General features: G+C 37.3%; 2 protein-coding genes across 4 annotated transcripts; one reads left to right on the top strand and one right to left on the bottom strand.

The window, feature by feature from the left end:
* The first annotated feature begins 368 nt into the window (after positions 1 to 368).
* On the top strand, positions 369 to 12,431 carry TIMM9 (translocase of inner mitochondrial membrane 9). 3 transcript variants are annotated; one of them, XM_019725816.3, is made up of 6 exons: positions 379 to 540; positions 1,809 to 1,838; positions 3,157 to 3,245; positions 8,698 to 8,762; positions 9,921 to 10,016; positions 11,068 to 12,431. In XM_019725816.3, exons 4-6 carry the CDS (start codon positions 8,724 to 8,726, stop codon positions 11,200 to 11,202), a joined length of 270 nt encoding a protein of 89 aa, XP_019581375.1. In that variant the 5' UTR covers positions 379 to 540; positions 1,809 to 1,838; positions 3,157 to 3,245; positions 8,698 to 8,723; the 3' UTR covers positions 11,203 to 12,431. The 3 variants fall into 3 exon arrangements, with proteins under 3 accessions (XP_074183528.1, XP_019581375.1, XP_019581374.1); XM_019725815.3 differs by lacking the exon at positions 1,809 to 1,838; XM_074327427.2 differs by lacking the exons at positions 1,809 to 1,838; positions 3,157 to 3,245 and having other exon boundaries at positions 369 to 540.
* Positions 11,444 to 21,549, bottom strand: TOMM20L (translocase of outer mitochondrial membrane 20 like). The gene is made up of 5 exons (XM_019725812.3): positions 21,040 to 21,549; positions 20,831 to 20,877; positions 16,257 to 16,338; positions 12,878 to 13,020; positions 11,444 to 11,700 (listed from the first exon to the last, which is right to left on the bottom strand). The coding sequence occupies exons 1-5, from the start codon at positions 21,266 to 21,268 to the stop codon at positions 11,647 to 11,649; spliced, it is 555 nt and encodes a 184-aa protein (XP_019581371.3). The 5' UTR covers positions 21,269 to 21,549; the 3' UTR covers positions 11,444 to 11,646.
* Positions 21,550 to 23,525: the final 1,976 nt, after the last annotated feature.

Raw genomic sequence — 23,525 nt, 5'->3', positions numbered from 1 at the left:
CGGGTGGAAACAAACTCCTAACATAAAAAGCTTAAAACAGATGTGAACCGTTTACATTGCCTCACAAGACTTAAATATTAAATAAAACCCGAGAGACTCATCAAAGACAGGCAGAGCTCCCGACCTAAACGGTTAATACCACTCGCATTTATTAGAGACAGTTTCACGATGTAGATCCTGGAGACCGTTAGGGACGCGAATTAAGTAAATTAGTCTTACAAAACGTTTCGGCAGATTCGGGTTATTATTGACAAGGAAGTCAGGTGTGGAAAGCATTGTCTAAAGAGACAGTCACAAAAAATAATTTTCAAGGGATTTTAGAATTGTATGATGATATCGACCTTTTCCTCTAGCGTTCCCCGCGTTATAACGAATCGGCGTGGAAGGGCCTAAGGGCTATTTGACATCACCGCTCCCACGTGTTCTCTTCCATGCAGCGGCTGCAGCACCCTGCGTGACCCCGACCCTCCGCCCCCGGACTCGACTGGCAGCGCAACCCCTCCAGCCTCACAGTTGTTGGAAGCGAGAGCCTGTGCTTAAGTATGGTCTCTTTTCTCTGCCCTCAGAATCCCGGGTTCCCGGGCGGGGGGCGGCAGGCTACGCTCAGGAAAGGTGGCAGGTCTCTGAATGAGGCCGCCGCATATCCGTGGGGCTGCGGGGGACTGCGGAGCCAGGCAGTGCGTCACCCATCCCCAGAGCGGTTTTCCGACCTCGCGATCGTGTCACTGGGGCAAGGGTCGTAATTTGAGGCACACCCAAACTGCGTTGGAGGAGTCGGGGTCTTGTTCTGGACTGTCAGGCATCCACGCTTTGACCTTGAGCTAACAGGCAGGAGATCCTCCTTTAACTGAAAAATCCGCTCTAAACGCAATGCCAGCAGGGCCAAGCAACCCTTATCTGATCCGCTCATTTTCTAGGACGCACTACTTAGACGTTTCCCTTTACGCATTACTAGAGGCTTTAAAAAAGATTAATCAAAAAAAAAAACAAAAAAATGTCATCTGATGTAAAAGCTAAATAACAAATTTTATTTATTTTTACATCTCAGCTGTCTGCTTTCATAGAAATCCTAGAATTAAAAGGGACCTTAAGGTCTCAGCTGTGGAGAACTCTTTCTTGGCAATTATTTCAGTTATATTTTCCTCCTCATTACTGGGCTCTTAGGTAGTATCTGTTTGTTCACAATTTGTCTTATAATACAGGTGAATTAACAGAATGACAATGTCAGAGCTGTAGGAGACTTTGGAGATGATTTAACTTCCTTATTTTCTAGGTGTAACTTAGATGTGAAAGAAGTAACCTTTCCCCTCCAGTCTCCAAGGTGTGCGCATAGGCAGTCATTCAGACGACTTGAATAAATACTTGATTTGGGTCTTACAACCCGTTTAATATACATCAGAGCTGGGGTTGAAACCCAAGTATTCTTGCTCCTATTTAGTCCAGTGCTCACAGGATCATCCTTTAGGCCTCGAAGCCAGCCTTTAAACCCAAAAGCAGTATGCAGCCACCTTTCAAAAGTATTTTTTGCTCTGATTAATAATGAATTGCCATTTAATCAGACCTAACTTGCCAAACCTGCTGCAAATAATCTAAAGTAAAGGGACATGTGGTAGAATCCTATTATATCAACCAAACAAGTTAGTTCAGATCAGTTTAAACATCTCACTTATTAAATAAGACACTGATAGCCCTAGAACAAAAAAAAATATGGCTCGCAAGATTGTTTTATTTCTTTTTTATTGTTATTGTTTTACTGTTAACATTTTTATTTATTTGTTTTCTCTTTCCCACTATATCTGCATATAAAGATACACTCTTTTTGCTGGAACGATTTGCAAGTAAGTTGCAGACATCATGACCTTTAACCTAATTTTTCAGCATGTATCTCCTTAAGAACAATCTATTACATAGCCAGGATAAGATTATCAACCTAAAATGATAACATATTCAGACTTCTCCAATTATACCAAAAATGTACTTTTTTAACTCAAAAAAGTTTCTTTTTTGATTCCGGATCCAAAGTTCACACCTTGTGTTTAGCTGTGTAATGACTCTTTAGTCTCCTCAGTACAACAACCCTCTGCACCTTTTTTTTTAAAGACGAGTCTAGTGTTACAAATTGTCCCATATTGTGGGTTTTCCTAATTATTCCCTCATGATCAGAGTCAGATCAAACATTTTTAGCAAGAATACCACATGGGCGATGCCGTGTCTATTATGTTTTTGATGCAATGTATAATCACTTGGCTAAGGTGGTGACTGCCAGATCTTTCCAATATAAAAGAACAGTTTTCCTTTTGTAATAAATAACCAGTAACCTGTGGAGATGCTTTGAGACAAAGGACATACTCTGTTTTCCAACAACCAGTCACCCAGAGGTTTTATGATGCATTCATGATCCTTGTCTGAATCACAAGATTACCAATCATGCAGGTACCAGGTTAGTAACGGAGGCCAAAACATCAGAAGAATCATTTGCTGTAAACTAAATTTGAACAGAATTGGAAATTTGGCTCTAGACCTGGTATAAAGCTGCATATGATTCTAAAAAAGAAACGGAGGACATGTCCCCCATCACAGCCTGGCTAGTCTGTTAATTTTAATATTCAGAAATTTCTGGGAATTGTTTGTCCTGTTGTATTCACCCGAACATATATACTACCTGGAAAGATACAGATAGAGTGTAATATATATATATATATATATATATATATATACACACACACACACACACACAAATATATATGTATATATATATATACCCTATATATATACAAATCTTTAGCATATGTTGTTTTATATAAATAGTGTAATATATATATATATATATATATATATATATATATATATATATATAAAACAACATATGCTAAAGATTTGTAACCTCAGAATAGAATGAAGAAACTAATTTCACTTATTGAAAAGAAAGAGGTTTTTCTTCCCCTTATTGGGATATAAATTACATACAACATTAATTTTAGTTTCAGGTGTACAAGACAATGATTTCTATTTCTATATATTGCAAAATGATCAGAATAAATTTAAGGAAGAGGTTTTTTAAAAAATGATTTAGCCAACAGAAGTTTAGATTTCATCAAATAAGACTATAGAGTTTGAAGAGGACTCCACAGTCATTATAATCCCCTCATTTTTCAGGTAAGAAATCAGGCCTCACTGGAGACATTGCAGCAAAGGCCGGACCACTACTTTAACAGAACAGACAGGAGACTCATGCATCAGAAAAGGTTTGAGCTTGATGACTGATAAGACCTCCCTTTATTCTTAAGTTCTCTGGTTTTACGGTGTATTTTGTTTGGCGCAAAAATAATTTGGCACTGCTGTAATCATTCCCAAGACCTAAGCCAGGGATTCCAGAACTCTTATCCCTTCCATCCATCTCCAGGTTTCAGAGATAGAAGGTAACCGCTGATTGGATGTTTGCCTCTACAAACAAACATTTTTTGCTGTAATATCTGGAAACTAAAACCAAATAAAAGAGGCAACCACATTGGTGCTACCTGTTCTCTCCATCAGGTGGTTTGCTTGGCTGTTGGAGTTTGTCAGTCAGCATAATTTATTAAATAACCGCAAAATAGAATGCTGAAAGACTTAGAAGACACCAAACTAGCAAATCATTTATTCAGTCAATCATCTTCAATATTTTCTAGAAACAGTTGCCTACAATTATGTCTACCATAATCTTGATACAGGCATACTTCAGAGATATTGCAGGTTTGGTTCTAGACAGCCATAAGAAAGTGAGTCATAATCTTTTTTTGCTGGTGGAGGATCTTGCCTTCAATTTGTTAAAAACAAACAAACAAACAAACAAAAACACATCTGTGAAGCACAATGAAGCAATGCGCAATAAAATGAGGTATGCCTGCATTGGTAACTACAGAAAAGAGCTTTCGAGATTTAGGCAGACTTAAGGAGATTGCTGTTAGGTCTTGAGTTACAGGTATGGGAAGATATTTGAAAAATAAAATGTGTAACTGAATGATTCTAGAGAAAAGGAACCCATAATGTTAACAAAGTGGTCTTTGAGTAGTAGAATTATTTCTCTTATTTTCCAAATTCTCAAGAAACAGATTATATTACTTTTATAATAAGATAAACTTTATTTCATTTTAAGGATATATATATTGTAAGGACTGTATGTTAAAAGATAATACCAGGAAATTAATTTTAAATAAAGACAATTCATACCAACACCATTGGGGCGCTCCTCACCTATATCTTGTCAAATAACAACTATCCTTTGTCACTGAGTTGTATAGTAAGGGGCAAGTGGGATAGGATAAAATCAGCACAGTGTTACTAGTCTCTGAAATTTACAGAACATTTCAAGATTTCATACTTTCTGCCTCTGGTTGAAAAAGTTACTATACATGAATTTTTAACCTGTCATCTGCAAGTAGGGACAGTTTTATTTTCTCCTTTATATAATCTGTATGTCTTTTATTTCCTTTTCTTGCCTTACTGCACTGGGTAGAACTTCCAGCAGCACGCTGAGTAAGAGTAGTAACAGCAGATACTTTGCCTTGCTCACAATCACAGGGGAAAGTAGTTGGTCTTTCATCATAAACTGCAATGTAGGATGTTTTGTAGAGGCGCATTATCAAGTTGAAGTTCCCCTCTTCCTAGTTTTCAGTTTTGTATCATGACTGGGTGTTGAATTTGTCAAATGTTTTTTTCTGTCATCAATTGATATTATCATTTTTTTAAGTCTATTAAGAAGGTGTATTACATTGATTTTCAAATATCAAATGAGCCTTGCATCTCTAGAACAAACCCCACTTAGTTAAGGTGTGTAATTCTTTTTATGGATTGCTGTATTGTCAGCTATTATTTTGTTAAGGATTTATATGTCTATTTTTTGAGGGATATTTCACTGCCGTTTTCTTTTATGAACTGTCTTTGGTTTTGATATCAGGATAAAACCACATTCATGAATAAATGGTTAGATTTATGTATATAGAGCTATTTGTAGTCCTTTTATCCTTTTGATGTCTGCAGGATCTATGGTGATATACCATTTCATTCCTGATAATGGTAATTTATGACTTTTTCTTTGTTAGTTTTGGTAGACTCCTGTTAAAATCTCTTCAAAGAACCAACTGAACCAACTCTATTGATTTGTCTATTGCTTCATTTTTATTGATTTCTGCTGTTTATTATTTCCTTCTTTCTACATGGGTTTATTTTGCTCTTTTTCTAGGTGTCTGAGGTGGAAGCTTAGATTGTTGATCTAAGAGGTTTCTTTTCTAATGTATGAATTTAGTGCTATAAATTTTCTTCTTGGCAACTGATTTAGCTCTGTTAACACAAACTCTGATATGTTGTTATTTTCAGTTTCATTCAGTTCGATTAATTTTTTTAACCTGAGACTTCCTCTTTAACCTATGGATTATTTAGAAGTGTATTGTTTATTTTTCAAATGTTTGGAGATTTTCCTGTTTTCTGTTACTCATTTCTAGTTTGAGTTCACTGTGGTCAGAGAACTAAGTATGGTTTTTTTGTTGAGGCTAGTTTTATGACCCAGGATATCGCTTCCATGGGCACTTGATAAAAATGTGTATTCTATGGTATTGGGTGAAATGTTCTATAAGTATAGATTGTATACTGTTGGTTGATGGTGTTGTTTTTCTGTATCTTTGCTAATTTTCTGTCTAGTTGTGTTATCAGTTGTTGAGAGAGGGATGTTAAAGTCTCCAACTACAGTTGCGGATTTGCCTCTTTCTCCTTTCAGTTCTGTCAGTTTTCTCTACATATTTTGCAGCTCTGCTTGGTGCATACACATTTGGAATTGCTATGTCTTGATGGATTGACCCTTAATGTCCCTTTCTGTCCCTGGTAATTTCCTTTACTTTGAAATCTACTTTGTCTGATATTAATATATCCACTATTTTCTTTTGATTAATGTTTGCATACCTTTTTCCATCTTTTTGTTTTCAACCTGCCTATATCGTTATATTTGAAGTGAGTTTCTTACAGACAGCATATGCTTGGTCATGTTTTTTAATACACTCTGCCACTCTCTATGTTTTATCGATTATTTAGATAATTTACATTTAATGTAATTGTCTATTAATAGTACAGCTTAATTTTGCTATTTTATTTTTTGTTTTCTGTTTGTTCTGTTTTTGTTCCTTTCCCTTGCCTTTCTATAGATTATTTCAATATTTTTTAGAATTTCATTTTGATTTATAGTGCTTTTATTATTTTAATTAGTTTCAAGTATACAATGTATTAGTGTTTTTGAGTGTATCATGTCTTTTTTAGTGGTCACTCTAGGTATTGATTGATATATACATAGTTTATCACAGTAATGGTGTCAACACATTAGTTTTCAGTGAAGTATAGACACCTTACCTCCCTTTACTTTCCCATTCATAATATACATTTAGAACCACATTATAGTTTTATAATTTTTGCTTTAACTGTCAAACATAATTTAGAAAACTCAAGAGAAGTATATTGTACTTACTCATATTTTTTATTACTGTGTTTTTCCTCCTTCATGATGTTCCAAGTCTGCTTTTATCATTTCCTTTCAGTTTAGAACTTTAACCCTTCTTTTAGGGTAGATCTGCTGGCAACAAATTCTCTGAGGTTTTTTTCATTTGAGAATGTCAATTTCCCCTTCATTCCTGAAGGATATTTTTGTTAGATATAGGTTTCTGGGTTGACTGTTGAGAAATATGCTATAATCCTAATAGGTAAGGGGTCATTTTTCTCTCACTGCTTTCAAAATTTTTGTCTTTAGTTTTTAGATGTTTATTGAATGAATATCTACCAATTAATTAGAATAGTAACTGCTAAGATCCCAAACTATAAATAAGTTTGAAGTTGATATTCGAAGATGATACAATAGTTAGGTTTGGATTTCTATGCAGTTCAGTAGTTGCAGGGTATGGAATCAGTGTTTCATGGCTTAAATGAGCTAAGTGGGACTCTAATGGACAGTATCTTACCTGCAGCATATAACTGATGAATGTCACAGCAACATCTGAAAAAATGTGACCTTCAGTTAATTCTTGGTATTTTCCAGATAGTTTATATGGTATAATACATGTGTATGTGCGTGTATGTGTGTATTATATATATAGAGAGAGAAGGGGAGGGGGAGAGAGAGAGATATTAAAAACTCAGAAATGAAATAGGAATAAAGAGCATTCTTGTTAACTTTTTAGGTGTTTATGGAACACTAAATTGCCCGAATGTTGGGCTAACCTAAGGCCTCTACTGCATTTTTTATAGCAAATATAAAGAAAAGATAGTTTATATCCTATAACTACTAAACCAAAGATTCTCAGAAATATAGGTAATTATACTTTTTATTAATCATTACTTCAAAGAAAACTATGGGCTATAACATCTGGAATGAAACGAGCATAGCAAATAGAAAAGAATTGATACTTTTCCTTACAAATGGAAAAAAAGACTTTTTAAAAATGTCAGTAATACTAATTTATAGAATAAGGGGGAAAAAGGAGGGAAGAATAAATGCAAAAGAGGGGAAAGTATATACATGGTTGGAAATGCTGGAATGGAATTACCATTGATTGTATTTCATTAATCATATGAGAATGTTAATTTTTTTCATGATGGTAGCATACACTTTGCCTTAAAGTTGAACTTAGTTTCATCTCCATAAAAGCTTCATAAAAATGTCATGCTTTTCAGTGCCACTTTAAGTAATAATTGATGAGCCAATAAGAATGATTTTATATATCCAGTTTATCTTCCTTGCATTGGTTATCAGAAAACTCAGAACTAAATATAATGCATAGAAATTCTGTTAATCTCATGTCCATGATTAGTATTTGCTTATTCTTCCTTTTACATGCTGTTTAATGTCTATATTTTAAACAGCTTTATTTTATACAAATCTTTTATATCAGATGTTCATCCATGTTAGAACTAACCAGGATAGAATAAATAAGTAATACGGTGCATTCTTATATCTGGATTAACCAAGCCTGGGCCCTCCATTTAGAGTACGTGAAAATCCCAGTAATTCACAAAGGTTTTTTGACTTCCTTGTCTTCACTTTTCTGTTGTCCCCAAGTCAGATCACAAGTGTCAGATGTTCAGAAGTTTCTGATAGGGTTGTATGATTACCCTTTTTGAACTGCAGAATGTACAACTCCTGTAACTTATAAAGAGTCCTTTAAAACTCTGAATATCTTTCATGGGGGTTGTTGATTTATAAGTGGAATGTGTTTAACAATTAATAGAACTTTGCATTTACAGAGAGATGGTAAAAGGATCATTAGTAGCACAGGTCAAAGTTATATTAGTAACCAGTGGAATAGTTACGTACCGATGGGAAGACAATGGAAATCTCTTGGTTTCCCTTAAAACCCTACTAGGAAGAGGGCTTAACACGTGGCTTGTTGCAAGGTAGCAGAGCAAATTGTCTTAAAACTGGAGACTTAGAGAGACAGGGTTTTTGGGTCCCATAGCTAACATTAAAAAATTTAATTCTAAACTTTATGGTCTTTGCTGTCATTAATGATATGGGAGACTGGGGAGTGACATACATGGTTAGAAATTTATAAAATATGAACAATAATTTCAGGTAGACTTGTTTCAGTTCTATTTCATAAATTTTTCTTGTTTTGATTACCTAACTCTTCAGCTAGTCTACTAAAAACATTTTGTAAACTTTTTTTTAAATTTTTAAATCAGGTGACGAATAAACGTATTGAAAGAATATGGCTGCACAAATGCCAGAATCTGATCAGATAAAACAGGTAAGGATTATAATTAAAGAAAAAACATTTTGCAAAAAATTTAAGGCACTACTGGATGCAACCATGTCAATCAGTGGTCTCACAAAACAACTGTTTTATATTTCATTTGCAAAATGGATATTAAGTGATGTAAAGCGTATTTTTCAGATAATTTGACAGATAATCCAGGAAAGAATAAATATTTAATGAGAAAATTTCACTATATTTTGTAGATATTACAAAACAGAAACAGACTCACAGATGCAGGGAACAAGCAGGTTGCCACATGGGAAGGGGTTTCAGGGGCTCAGAGGAAAAGGTAAACGGATTAACTGAAGAAGTACAAATTGGTAGTTACGAAATAGTCATGGGGATGTAAAGTAAAGCATAGGAAATATAGTCAATAATATGGTAATAATATATATGGTGCCAGCTGGGTACTAGACTGGTCAGGGGGATCATTTTGTAAATTATATAAATGTCTAACCACTATGCTGTACATCTGAAATTAATATAATTTTGAATGTCAGCTGTAACTGAAAATTTTAAAAAGGGGGTGAAAAGGTGAAGGGGAATAAGAGGTTCATATTTCCAGGTATATAACAAATAACTCATGGGGATGTAATGTACAGCATAGGCAATATAGTCAATAATATTGTGATAGCATGGTATGGTGTCAGATGGTTGCAGGACTTACCATGGTGATCATTTCTTTAGGTATGTAAATGTTGAATAACTATGATGTATGCCTGAAACTAATATAATATCGTATGCTACCTATATTTTAATCTTTTTAAAAAATAAATAATTCAAACCCTCTGGGGGGGGGAAACAAATTTAAGGCACTACTGGATGTAATCATGCCAATCAGTGATCTCACAAAATAACTTTATATTTCATTTCCAAAAATGGACACTAAATGATATAAAGCGCATTTAGTTTTCAGAAAGTTTACCAGATAATCCAGGAAAATAAATACTTAATGAAAAAATTTCATTATAGTCTATAGATCATATTATAGGATCATATTATACCCATTTAAGTTAGCAAAAGTACCTTTGATTTCAAGTATTACAGGATATTTTGCCTAAGTAAAAAATAAAAACATCAATAATTAAAGTTTCAAAACATTTTTGTTTTAAAAAGCAAATATTAAAGAACTTTCTGATTTGTTTATAGTTTAAGGAATTTCTTGGAACCTACAATAAACTTACAGAAACCTGCTTTTTGGACTGTGTTAAAGACTTCACAACAAGAGAAGTAAAACCTGAAGAGGTATGAAAAGTGTCGCCCACTAAAAATTCTCTAAGCTTGTCATAAACAATATAAATGGATCCCCCTAAGCATTTTGCTTGCGCCTAGGTATTACAGAAATTTGGGCTACGTTTTATGTTCCATTGGTTAGAGGAACTGAAGCAGCCAAGAACCCATACCACTGAGTTAAATGATGACAAATTTAATGTGACAGTCACATTGAACCAAGGCAGACTTTTTTAAAGAAGATGCCTGGGGCTTGCTGAGTTATTCTTCCATTGCAAAGATTCTTACTAATTAGCTTTCAGTCAAGATGTCCTGGCTACAGAAACTTGACATACTTTTCTATCTGACCCTGAAAACTCAGGGTAATTTTGGAAAAAGCAGCGCTTGAATTTGGTAGCTCACTACAAAGGTGTACTCTGAAAACCCAATCCTTCTGGTTGTCATAACTTTTAATGTCTTATCGAAACATTTCTGTATTGGCTTAAAGTGACACAACTTCTTCCAGTGGAAGACAATGATAAACATTCATGCCAAGAGCTTAACATATAACCAGCAATGAATAAGGACTTGTTAAATAAATGACAAAGTTTGATAGCTGCTAAGTGTACTATTCTTCGCAAATGGTTGAGAATTAAGTTAATGTTAAGAATGGAGTTTCTCATTAAAAAGAAACAGACTTGCTACTGGGCCTACATTTGAACAATCAGAGTAAGGGGATGGGAATGTGGGCTTTGGATTAATATTAGATTAATATTAGATTTATCCTGCAGATTAATTTGGATTAATATTAGATTTTACCTGCAGAAAATCTAGTCCAAATGGCAAGGACTTACCTACCATTGTTCTTAGTGCCTACAAACTTGTAGGCATTCAGTATGTATTAATTCCTATATTAACAATTGAAAGCTATGGTCAGTCACTTGCTACTCAATAATAGCATTTAATTCTCTGATACATTCAAAGAAAAGTACCCACTGTTTGTTCCTTTAGAAAACATTCACTGTTAAAAATTAAGATTTTTGTGTGTGTTACATCTTCAATCTTCCCTTTTTTTTTTTATTTCTAGACCACCTGTTCAGAGCATTGCTTACAGAAATATTTAAAAATGACACAAAGAATATCCATGAGATTTCAGGAATATCATATTCAGCAGAATGAAGCTCTTGCAGCCAAAGCAGGACTCCTTGGCCAACCACGATAGAGCAGTCCTGACGGATAGACTTTCCATGCAAGATTGCCAACAGCTATTGCACTGGAAATGAGGATTCATGTGATAGAATCCCCTGAAAGCAGTAGCCACCATGTTAAACCATCTGTCATGACTGTTTGGCAAATGGAAACCACTGGAGAAACAAAATTGCTGTTTACCAGGAATAATCAAAATAGAAGGCCTTATTGTTCAATGAAAATTGTAAGATGCAACATTTGTTGAGGCCTTAAGATTCAGCAGCTTAGTCACTTGATTAGAAAAATAAACCATTGTTTCTTCAATTGTGACTGTTAATTTTAAAGCAAAATATATATTCAATCATGTATTAGAAAAAAACATTTTATTACTAAAAGTAAAATAAATGGAAGTATCACTGAGCAGTTGTTTATACTATATAGTATCATAGTATTCTGACTGGATACGTTGACATTTTTTTCAATCAGGATCATCCTCCAAGTATTCCTGTTCATTCATGTCTGCCTCAAATTGCTGGTAAATACATAAAATAGTTACTTGCTAATCATGTCATGCACGATCCTTTTCTTGCCTCCCTTCTTGTGTCAGGGTGGGCATTACACATTCTTACTCTAGCTGCATTTTCATATATCTTCAGGAAACAACCCATCTAAGACTAGTGTGGGAATGTTTAACAGTATACTGTTATGCTCTAGTGGAGTCTGTGTTGTTTTGTTCAAAAGCTGAGAGTCTAACATGAATGATTCTGAGTCAGACAAACACTGCACAGTGTATTCTCAGCTGTGACATGTGACCAGTGTAATAAAAAGTTGACCAGAGTTAAAACTGTCTGATGGCTAAATGAATTCTAAAACAAATCCAAGCATTATCAGGAAATTCTAGTTGCTGCATAAACATACCAAGTACTTTGGTAAATGTAAGTGGAATAATACTGTGTTTCTCTAAAAATAAGGCCTAATTGGACAATCAGCTCTACTGCATCTTTTGGAGCAAAAATTAATATAAGACCGGGTCTTATATAAGATTGATTCTTATTTTACTATATTATAAAGCCGGGTCTTATATTAATTTTTCCTCCAAAAGACGCATTAGAGCTGATTGTCCGGCTAGGTCTTATTTTCAGGGAAACACCGTACATATTAATAAATTAACTTACAAATGGATTTCATTTGCTACTAATCTAAACTTGTACTTAAGAGAACACTAATTAGCCTATATATTTAAATTTACCAAAGTGATTTCTTTATGTTTTGCCATATTAATGGAAAGTAGAAGGGTTGTTCTGCTTTGATAATTTACTGTTTCCTAGATTAAATCTAATTTTTAAGCCATTAGGTCATTTAATTAACGATACCATTTAACTTAAAGGCCTCTGTAGACAATACAGTCAATAACTGTGATATCTTTGAAAGTACAAAGATCAACAAAATATTAACAATGCTATCTTTAAAAATTAGCTGTTGAAACATGTATAATACGCAACAAAATATACAATTCGTTATAGTCAAAGCACCATGAAAGAATCGGCTTGTTTCATCTTAAAGCAAGAAAAGCAACCAAAACTTCAAAGATTTTACTCATTTTAAAACTTTGGGCCATTCACACACATACTTTGCTATTTCTGTATAATCAAGCCCAACATAGTTATTTATTGTGTTCATGTCACAAAAATAATTAAATATTTGCTCACCTGGCAAATAAGGGGAATTTTGTGTAATAGCATCTCAAATACCTTGGGAGGGAGTGTGTGTTTAAAAATGTTCAGAAGTTTCTGTGGTTGCCCACATACTAAAAGTGCATTGCTGAGATGTTCAACCCCCATTCCGTGCTCTCCTGAAACAGATTGATAAGTTTAAAGCAAAATTTTAAAGTTCTACAAAGTATACATTCTACAAATTACAAAAAAAGCCCCAAGCATTAAAACTTAAAAAGCATATCAAGCAAGTCTCATAAAGAGTATAAAAGTGAGGAGAAATGCTGAGCTGCCAATTAGATTCACTGTGGTCAACCTGAAATATGAATTACATTATGACCAAAATTACAGTAAGTACACTCTTACTGTTCAAAAGTTTTCTTGCTTTGGAAATGTCCATGTTCTGCAATTTGGGTACGCAGGAGGGGTGGGTACTGAGTTCTTTTTAAAGGTTGTGTTCTGTTATTTTATCCTTACATGGATAAAGGTAGTTTATCCTTACATGTGTGATTGATGAAATATATGAAACATCTGTTGTTCCAGCTAAATGACACTGTTTAATAGATTCTGTTGTCGGAGTTGAAAACAAAATGTAGTGTAACACGAATTACAGATCCAGGGGAAGAAAATAAGATTTATGAACTTTGATTTCTAAGTCAAGTTTTAGTTGTAAAGTAACTAAGAATGAAAATTTGTGAAGAGTAGATGTTAATCATCGAATTTCTGTTTATGTTAGAACATGGAATCACTGAATTTCACTCCTCTGTTTTAGGAAACTGAGGCAAAGATCGGTGAAATTAAGATTTCAAAGCTGATTAATGCCAGAATTAGTAACAGAACCTAATTTTCTGAACCTTGAGACTAAATTGTACTGCCTCACTTCAGGTGTTATGTAATAACAGCAGTTGAAATTTTGACATATATTTAATATAATTAGGTAGAAAATAAAATACATTTCTCTACAGTTAAATATATTGTTAGATTCTAATGAAATCTGCCACTCATTCATTGAAATACATGGTTGTATGAAGAAAAAGGAAATGATGGACAGAAAAAACTGCTTCCCAATGATTTGTATTAAGCTTAACCTAAAAACTATGAGAAAGACATACTTAGATACATAGACAAAGCAAGACTTGTCAATATTAAGTAGGATTTAAGACAAGGTTTTGTGTCTATAGACACCTAATTTTGTTTTGAACCTAAGAAATTTTCTTTGCTGGGTTTTTAGTAATCTTTCTTAGGCATTTAAAGAAGCTATTTATTACGTGAAACATTTCACTAAAAGGTTTATTTTAAACTCATAAAGTTACAGACTTTTGGAAATGATACATTCAGTCAAAATACTTTGAATGTACTGAGTCTTAAAGAAAAGGATTAGAATGCCTGCTCTCAATCTGATGGAGCTAATGTGACCCAAAACAATAATCAATTTGATCAATTAAGTCAACCAACCAATAACTAATCAAAAATTTCAATCAAAATTATGGTCCCAACGTAGACATAAGCACAATTAAGATGGCTACAGAACTATATTACCTGACAGCATAGTAATGACATTTGGTGGTGGCAGCAGAGAGGACAAGAAAATTTAAAAAAGGTTAACAAAAATTGGGTCAAAAATGATTGCATTAGAATACTGGTTCTCAATGTTGGATTTATATTGTAATAACCTAGGGAGATTTAAAAAATACTGATGCTTGAGTCCAACCCCCAGAAATTCTGATTTAATTGGTTTGGGGTTCAGTGGGGAGTTACAGAATAAGCAAGACTGAAAACTGTATTTGAGGTAAAATATAGAAGTACATAACCCTTAAAGAGCTAATTAATCAATTTAGGGGTTCACAGAAAAATGTGATCACCTTTGAGGGAAAAGTTTAAAAACCCAAGTTATTTTAATTATCTCACTATCTATCATTGATTTCTAAGTCTAAACTGTTATATGATAGTTCTTAAACATAGTGAATAAAAATAAAATTAATAAATAATTGTTATTTTTTTCTGTTGATTTAACATTCAGAATTTTCCCCTCCATAGTTATACTACCCCAATCCAATAAATGTTAAAACTATAAAGGTACTATTTTAATTGCCCCTATATCCAAGGAGCATCCATATCTAAAGATTAATCCAGATTTTATGAGGGCCTCGAGTTTATATCATTTGGGGCCCCTGTTTAAGAAAAAGACTATAAAATTATGAATACAAAATTGGTAGGCCCCCTCCCAGCACCTTCAAAGAGGCCTGTGTAAATAAAGGTCCTTAAAGTTTATACTTCATTACCTGGTGTAAAATCACTCCTGTTTATATCATTCAAGTCAGTTACCATTCATTTTGTCATTAATGTTTAACAGATATTTTAGTCCATTTATAAAACTACCTAAAAGATTAGTACAGAATAAAATGCTAAAATTTCAAATTATGATTAATGAGCAATGATGCTGAATGGCTGCAATGTTTTTTTTTAATTTCTCAAAATGCTTATCATGATTTTAAGCCACTGAGTAAAGTAAAAATTGGGGGTATTGCTATGAGTTGTCCGGGATCTTGACTTCCTCTTTCGTTTTTATAAATCCTGGAGGATACTACCCTCTTAAATACAGATCAAAAACAAAATCTTTTCAAAAAAGACAATAAGAAGCAAAAACAGGTAAAAAGGTACTATGATATGCAGGGGAATTTGCAACGCTTGAGAAAAAGATACATAAATGGGTGTAATGCTCATTTATCCAGCAACATCATTTATCCCATAAGAAGCCTCAAAAAAAAAAAAAATTCCAGGGTCGAATTCCAGAATAAAAACATGATTATTATCCACAATATTTAGGCAATACTGATATTATCTATCATCATTTTACCTGGCAATATTGTGACGTTTTCTCAAATCTATCTTAGGTGAGGAAATAGGTGAGGAAAAATTATAATTAAAATACAGTGCAGAGACAGTGGCCATTAAGTGCAAAGATACTATAAAAATGGTCATTCATAATGATTTAATCATCAAAAAAAGTACTTATTTTATTAAGGATACTCTAAGAAGGCAGAACAAGTTATAAAAGTTTTGATTCACACAAGCAGTCATTTGGAAAATTCATTTACTTAGAATTTCACCTGACAGTAAATGAGGTATTCTTGTACTTGGCTTTGCTTTTCCATCTGCCCACTTTCAAGACTGCCACATACACTGGAACACTATAACCAATGGAGCTAGATAGTGTGATAGAGTGAAAATGCTAGGATACTTTCTCTTTAAACGGGAGCAATTTGGTTAACATCTAGCTAGTTAAATTATTTGACATACAAATACCAATCCATAAATATTCTTGAACATAAATAACCATCAATAACGGCTTTCAAAAGAATGTTTATGTTCTTACCTCTAGATAACCAAAGTTCTCCCATTCGTACCTCCTGCAGAAAAAGTTCTTGCAATTTTTCATTCTTTGCTGGATCCCACAACTGAAAAGATTCACAAAATATTTAACAATGAGTAATGAATGTAAGGGATTTGGTTACTGATCAAAATTATTTAATGTTTTCTTGAAAAAGCACATCTTGAATCTAGTTTCTAAATCCAAAGTATGGTCAATACAGTTGTTCTTTACAAAATTTACATCAGTTTCTTAAAATGGAATTACAATTTCGGTCAATAAAAAAATACATAGCATAGTCAAATTAGGTTGAGATGCTTCTAATAACTCTCATCCATAATATACTCAGCTAACGAAGTACACATACCAGAAATCCTACTGTAACTAACTATAACATAGCTTTGTATGTTGCAAAACTATTTTCTTGCCTGGGGTATTAAAATTGCTTGTTGATTTGGCAAAGAGCATGATGAGGGGACAACAGGGCAGTTGGTTTTGTTTAGAAAGTTGCTGTGGTTTGCTGCAGCCTGGTTCATGAAAGTGACCAGGGTCACAGGATGCCCAGGGCTGGTCCTGAACGGTAGAGAGGGCAACCCCTAGCCCAAAATATTAACTTCACTGCCAGTCACTTCAGCTTCAGTATGTTATATCTGGAGCATTGTTGTGTTTGTTTCCCTAAGAATCTTCTTTTTAAAATGGAATGAACCTGGGGATGGGGTCATAGTTTAAGCTTTTATCAGCAAATATACAAATAATCAGTAATAGCCACAGGTTTCATTCAACAGATACTCAGTGAGCACTAGGAAGGACAGGCCACTCTAGGAAGAGCTGATAGGGGCAGGGGACCAAGACCCTTGCCCATCCCCAAGGAACCCAGAGTCTAACCAAGGGAAAGGACAAGTATACATAAGATCAGTAACACACTAACAAGAAAGCCCAGTGTCCTCTGGGGCTCAATGTACAGAGACAGCACATATGGTCAGGCAATCAGGGAAAGTTTCTCAGAAAACACAGCATTTGAGATGTGGAGAAGTTCATGAAAGTCTGATAAAGATCGAGCATAAGCACTGCAAAATCGCAGGGAAAAAAATCAAGTGATCTTTATTTAGCTGGATTATGAGATGGTGACTGTAGCAACAACGATAATTACCAGTTACTGAAGGCCAGCTACGGACCAGGAACTTTACATGTATGATTTCCAATCCTTAGGAAAATAATAAGGCTATCAATACAGAAGGCACCCATGGAAGGCCATGGTATCAAGCTAAGAGGGTTGGTCCTTCATCTGCAGAGTAGTTTAGAAGAAATTTACTCTGACAGTATAAGAGAGGCAGGAAGACAAGCAAGGAAATTATTACAATAGCCTCGGTAAAAGGTAAGAAAAGCCTGAACTAACGTAGATGCAATGGGAATAGAAAGGGAACAGGACATGAGATAGAGCACAGAAAAATAAGAATTGGAGTCTCATTGTGGAGGATGAGATTGATATTTAAGCAAGAGTCGGGATCACAGCAGGGGGGCTAGTGATACCAACAGCATCACAAGAAAACTGGAGGAGGAGCAGTGGCAAGGGGTGAGACGATGAATCTACTTCTGAAGACACTAAGATGAGGTGCCAGTGAAGCATGTGGGCAGCAGTCTGGCAAGCAGATGACATTCAGGACCCTGTGTCCAGAACAATACATTTGAGATCACTTGTGGAGAAGGGAAGGAAGGAGCGTCCAGGGAGATGAGGGAACAATGCAGAATCTGAGGGCGGTGCTTCACAAAGAAGCAGTTGAAGGAGCTATTAAAACGGTAGTTTCTTGGGCTCTACCCAGACCTAGTGAACCGATCTCTAGGAGCACGACCCAGGAATCTGCAGTTTTAACAATCTCCTCAGGTGATTCTTACAAACTCGAAAGTCTGAGACTCACTTTCCCCATAGCCCCTGGTCTACCCCTGACCGCCTAAATCAGAACTTCTGGTGCTCAGGTCAAATCATCTATATTTTACCAAACACCCCAGGTAAATCCACGGACCATACTTAGGGAAACAGAAAAGGCCTGAGGGTGAGTGGGAAGACAGATCCTAGAAGAGGTAGAAAGAGACATCTCTCTGTGCCTTACTTTATTTACTCTTCTATAAAAATAGAAGAATAGAGTTGTCGTGAGGATTACATAAAAGAACACTTGAAAAATCCTGCTTCTGCCTTTTCCTCATTTGAAATAATTCCTATTTCATTATTTCCCATCTGGACTGCCACCAAGTGGTTTTCCTGTCTTCCTACTCCACCCCATCCTCCAAAAAAAAAAAGAAAAAGAAAAACATCCATTCTCTGACATAAAGTCACCACCACAATAGAAAAATATCCAAACTTTCCCATTTGTCATTCAAAGCCCTCCACAATAACACACCAAATTACCACTCAGCTATCTCTCTGGCCACAATCAATACTCCTTAAATATTGGAATTTCGTGGTCTGTGCCTCTGCACAAGCAGTTTTCCTCTGCCTACAATACACAACAATAATCGACAAATATTTACTGAGTACGCAGAATGTACCAGATATTGTTCTGGGCACTGGAGAGACAATAGAGAGGAAAAAAGAAAAACAGATAAGGTGTGTCCTCATGGAGCTTAGCCTAAAAAATTAGAAGCATTAATCAAATGATCACACAAACCATGTAACTGCAAGCATGGATCAGAATAATGAAGAAGAGGAAGGTGGAGCTGAACCAGGCTTGTGCCAGTCAGAAAGGTCCAGAAAACATGGCCATTCTCATGTCCGCTTTGGACACCCTATCTTGTTTCCTTAACTGTGTCAATTACACCTTTATTCTCTGACTCCATTTGAAACCCCAGAAATCTCTTTGACTCCTGCCTCTCCATGGCCCTTTAATCTGTCAGCATTAACTATCTGTTCTTCCTGGACAATTTATCTCACATCTCTCATCACCAGTTACCACTGACACCACTGCAGTGCAGGGCTTTTATACTATTACCTCTCACCTGCACTGCTACAATAGCTTGTCCTTTCCTCCAATCCATCCTGCACACAGCTGACTGATCAACCTAACCTAAAATGTTTTCTTCTTTCCTTCATTTTAAAAAATGCCTGCTCAGAAATGTTCAGTAATTCACCCATTGAATCTGAATTCCTTAACGTGGACTCAAAGGCTTCCCTAATGCAATCCCAACTTAAGTTCTCCAACCTTACCTTGCACTATTTCCCACTGTGACTCCTTTGTCAAGGTGATTTATGAATAGGCCTGGCAGATCGCCCCACTTTGCACCTTTCTGTGCGGACAGTTCCCTCAGTCCTGAATGTTGCCTCCCTGGACACCAGGACCCACATTTAACACATTCTCTCAGGCTCGATTCAATGCCACCTCTCCTCCAAAGTCTTCTGTGAAGGACTGCATTTTCCAAAAGCAGCCACAGCAATATTTCCAGTCCCACATGCACTGCCAGAACCTTGCCTCCCCTATCAAGAGGTGGAGTCTATTTCCTCTCCCCTTGAAGCTGAGCAGGCCCCTACACTGCAGAAGTGGTGTAGCCACTAGTGCACCGCGCACCACACACACACACACACACTCATGCTTGCCCCTTGGGACCGCCACACTGTGAGGAAGACCATGCCACACGGAGAGGACATGTGTAGGTGTTCTGCCCAACAGTCGCAGCTCCGTGGACAGCCAGCATCAACTACCCAACATGTAAGGGAGTGAGCCTTCAGATGGCCCCGCACCTAGAGTCAAGCTGAGCAGAGCAGAAAGGTGCTATCCCCATCCAGCCCTGCTCAAAATGCAAATTCAGGAGCAAAAGAGATACTGTTTTAAGCTACTACACTTAAAGCAGCAATAGATAAGCAGAACATTCTTCATGATAATCCTGCCCTGAAAATCACCCTCTGCCTCCTCCAAAGTTTGTTACATGGGGATTATTCTTCCCCTACTGCTAACCTCTGCCACAGAGAGGGCGATTCGCACACACAGGAGGCTCTCGAGTAGCCGCTGACTGACCTACTGAATAAATGAAAGTTAAGACTTAATTCCTCCTGAAAATCCGTAGAAGAACCTAAGAACTCTCTGCAGCACTTTTAGAGCTGATGTGATTAGTTAAGTTGGGCCAATCACCAAGATGACTGTGACTGGTATCTTTAAAAATGATTAATCAAATTCCATTTCGGAGAAAAAGAGGATACGTTCTGCTTCTGAGCTAGAGGAAAGGCCCGACAGGACAGAAGTGGGTGGTGTAGGAGTACGGCCATGAGCCACCCTGGCCGGGCCTGGTTTCCAAGTGGTTGGTGCAGCTCTGACAGCGCAAAGGCTCCGCTGCCTTTTCCAAATAAAAGAAGCGCCTGTTTCTACAACGTTTATTGTATAGGTGCCTTTTCATAACTCCAAATGGCTCTCCCTTCCTTCCCTTTTGTAAGCGACAATAAGAACTAAACCTGGACCCGAATGTAAGCGGGGCGAGGGCAGGTGCTCCAAGGCGCCTGCTCAGGAACCAGCCAGGGCCCCGGAGCCCGGCCAGGACCTGCATCTGCGGGGAGGTTACTCACGGTAATACCACCGAGGCGTCGCTAAGCACTTCACCTGGGCAGGGCCCTGTCCCTCAGCCTTTTGCGCCTGGGTTCTTCTTTCTGCAAACACAACGTGGCACGTGCTGGTTGGCAGCCAACCCGACGCCAGCACGCGTCCCGTGGGCCCCACCGAGGCGGCGGCACCCGTGACGGGCCTCGCCCCGTGGGCCCGCCCTGCCCGCCCGGCCCAGCCCGGCCGCGTCTCCGCCGCCCTCGACTCACTGTCCCGCAGACGGCGCTTGAACGCGGGGTCGCCACGCCGCTTGCGGTCGAAGTAAACACAGTAGCCCAGGAAGGCGACAGCGCCACAGGCCGCCAAGGCCGCCAGGAGGCCGAGGAGGGTGCGGACGCAGGGCATCCGGCCGCGGGCGTCCCACGTGCTGAGCGTTGGGCGCGGGCCCGGGGCGCGGGGAGCCGGGCCAGCCGGCAGGGGGCGTCGGCGCTGTGCCATCCCGGCCGCGGGGCTTCCCGTGCCTCGCACCGCGGCCAGCGGACAGAAAGGGAAGGCGAGGGTCCCAGAGGATGCGTGTGGGGAGTCTCACCTCCACTGAGTGGCAGAGCTCTGTTCCAACCCAGGTCTGTCGCACTCCAAATTCTGAACCGCACTTACTCAAACATACGGTGGTCCGTATGCCTACGACACCTATTCAGGCGAAACACAGTATGTCTGGAATCTGGTTAACTGGGGAACTGGATCCTCCTTCGGCCTCTTCTCTCACCTGCAAATTTAAGTTGACTTTGGTCATCCGGGTCACAGCACTGTCCACTGAGCCCCTGGACACTGACTAGCCCCTACTTCCCAACCTGGTCTGCCTTGTCACCTGAAAGAACTCAACAGTCCAAAGTCCCCAGCCGTTTAACTCTATAGCAGGAGGAAGGGGACATTTTGAAATAATAATATTTGGCCTAAAAACAACAACAACCAATGTGAGTTTGGCTGGGTTGGGCAGGACAGCCAAAAGTCCCAGAACAAAACCAACTCTGAGAGACCCATGACACTAGCCTAGATGATTTTCTTCCCAATATTTGCCTTATTCAGCAGACACAGCAGGAAGAATAAAGGTAAGACTTTACCCCAAATACCAGACTTTTGATTTTTATATAAGCCAAAGAGAAGGCATGAGCTAGATAAGGACTGAAAGAACTAAATAATTTCTCTTTTGTTAGACTATTCAATTGCTGCCTACAATTTACTGATATGACTAGCGTGTGCCTAGCAACGTGCTTGTCACTGCTGCGACCACCGTTGGGGCGGAGAGGCAGTCCATGCCCTCACAGTTCAAGGGTTAGCAGGTTCAAGTTATGTATAATTGTTTTCTTGACTACTCTGTTTCTTCCTATGATCACCTAGCTTTTTAGTTGGGAACTTGGGCTATTGTCAAAAGCTGATTGTAAACACAAACAGGAGAGAGGACAGCATCAGAATCCAGTGTTACTGGTGATCTGGGACTGGTTTTCGTTCAGAGCTTGGGGATGGATTTAGCCTGTTTCCAAAAGTTGTTTTTTTGTTTTTGTTCTTTTTTTTTTAGGCTGACTGCTCTTGTCTTATAATAAAACCACTCTACCGCCTTTCCGTCCCTTCCTGTCGTTCACTTCCACTGATTTCGTCATTAATCCCTGTGGTGCATGGCGCGGGATGGGACCAGGGAAACTGTAAAGATAAGGTGGGTGTGCCAAGGACGAAGTGAACAGTTACATATAAAGGTCGGAGAATTAATACAACAATGAGAAATAAACAGATTACTCAAATTGAAATTGCCAGAGACCATGTGGGAAACTGAAAAATTTTCAAACAAGTTTCTATGGTAAGTGTAGATTTTACTTCTCAAATATAGACTCTACTCTTGCTAATTTGGTCATCAGAATTCCTATAACGCTTTGGTCATTTTCCAAATTGAGGTAGCACTAAAAATTGTCCCAAAAGTATAGCTCTATACTGGATGATAGCTCTCTTTCTTTTAAACAGCTTTATTGAGTTATAATTGATAAAGTTAATTGCATATTTTAAAAGTGTACAATTTGATACACTTGGACATATGTAGACATCCATAAAACCATCACCAAAATCAAGACAGTAATCATAATCCATCACCCCGAAAAGTTTCCTTAGGCCCATTTTTAATCCCTTCTTCCTCCTTTCCTTCACCACTTCCCTCACCATCCCCTGCTTTCTGTCATTATAGATTAGTTTGCATTTCCTAGATTGTTGTACAAATGGAATCATACAATATGTGTTCTTTTATTGTCTGGCTTCTTTCACTCAGCATAATTATTTTGAGATTCATTCATAATTATTTTGAGATTCTTTCAGTGGTTCATTTTTACTGGTGAGTTGTATTCCATTTTATGGATACACTACAGTGTGTTTAACCATTCATCTGTTGATGGACATTTGGATTGCTTCTAATTTGGGGCTATTACAAATAAAGCTATTATAAACATTTGTATGTAAGTCTTTTTTTTTTTTTTTGAAAGATTTTTAATTGGGGAAGGGGAACAGGACTTTATTGGGGAACAGTGTGTACTTCCAGGACTTTTTCCAAGTCAAGTTGTTGTCCTTTCAGTCTTAGTTGTGGAGGGTGCCATTCAGCTTCAAATTGTTGTCCTTTCAGTCTTAGTTGTGGAGGGCGCAGCTCAGCTCCAGGTCCAGTTGCCGTTACTAGTTGCAGCGGGTGCTGCCCACCATCCCTTGTGGGACTCGAGGAGTT

The sequence above is a fragment of the Rhinolophus sinicus genome, chromosome 3 (genome assembly GCF_057876585.1).
Source record: "Rhinolophus sinicus isolate RSI-liver-muscle chromosome 3, RSI-T2T, whole genome shotgun sequence".
In the NCBI taxonomy this organism is placed as follows: Eukaryota; Metazoa; Chordata; class Mammalia; order Chiroptera; family Rhinolophidae; genus Rhinolophus; species Rhinolophus sinicus.
Note: the sequence above shows the minus strand (reverse complement) of the source record. Positions and strands in the feature narration are given on the sequence as shown.

Bases quoted from the DNA above. Each gene is read 5' to 3' on its own strand.
- TOMM20L (XM_019725812.3), bottom strand. From the start codon at position 21,268: ATGGCACAGCGCCGACGCCCCCTGCCGGCTGGCCCGGCTCCCCGCGCC. The intron at 16,339-20,830 runs GTGAAGTGCTTA...GAATCTTTTCAG, and splicing joins AGGGACAGGGCCCTGCCCAG to TTGTGGGATCCAGCAAAGAA. The intron at 11,701-12,877 runs GTGAGCAAATAT...TGTATTTACCAG, and splicing joins AAATTCCCCTTATTTGCCAG to CAATTTGAGGCAGACATGAA.
- TIMM9 (XM_074327427.2), top strand. From the start codon at position 8,724: ATGGCTGCACAAATGCCAGAATCTGATCAGATAAAACAG. The intron at 8,763-9,920 runs GTAAGGATTATA...ATTTGTTTATAG, and splicing joins AATCTGATCAGATAAAACAG to TTTAAGGAATTTCTTGGAAC. The intron at 10,017-11,067 runs GTATGAAAAGTG...TTTTATTTCTAG, and splicing joins GAGAAGTAAAACCTGAAGAG to ACCACCTGTTCAGAGCATTG.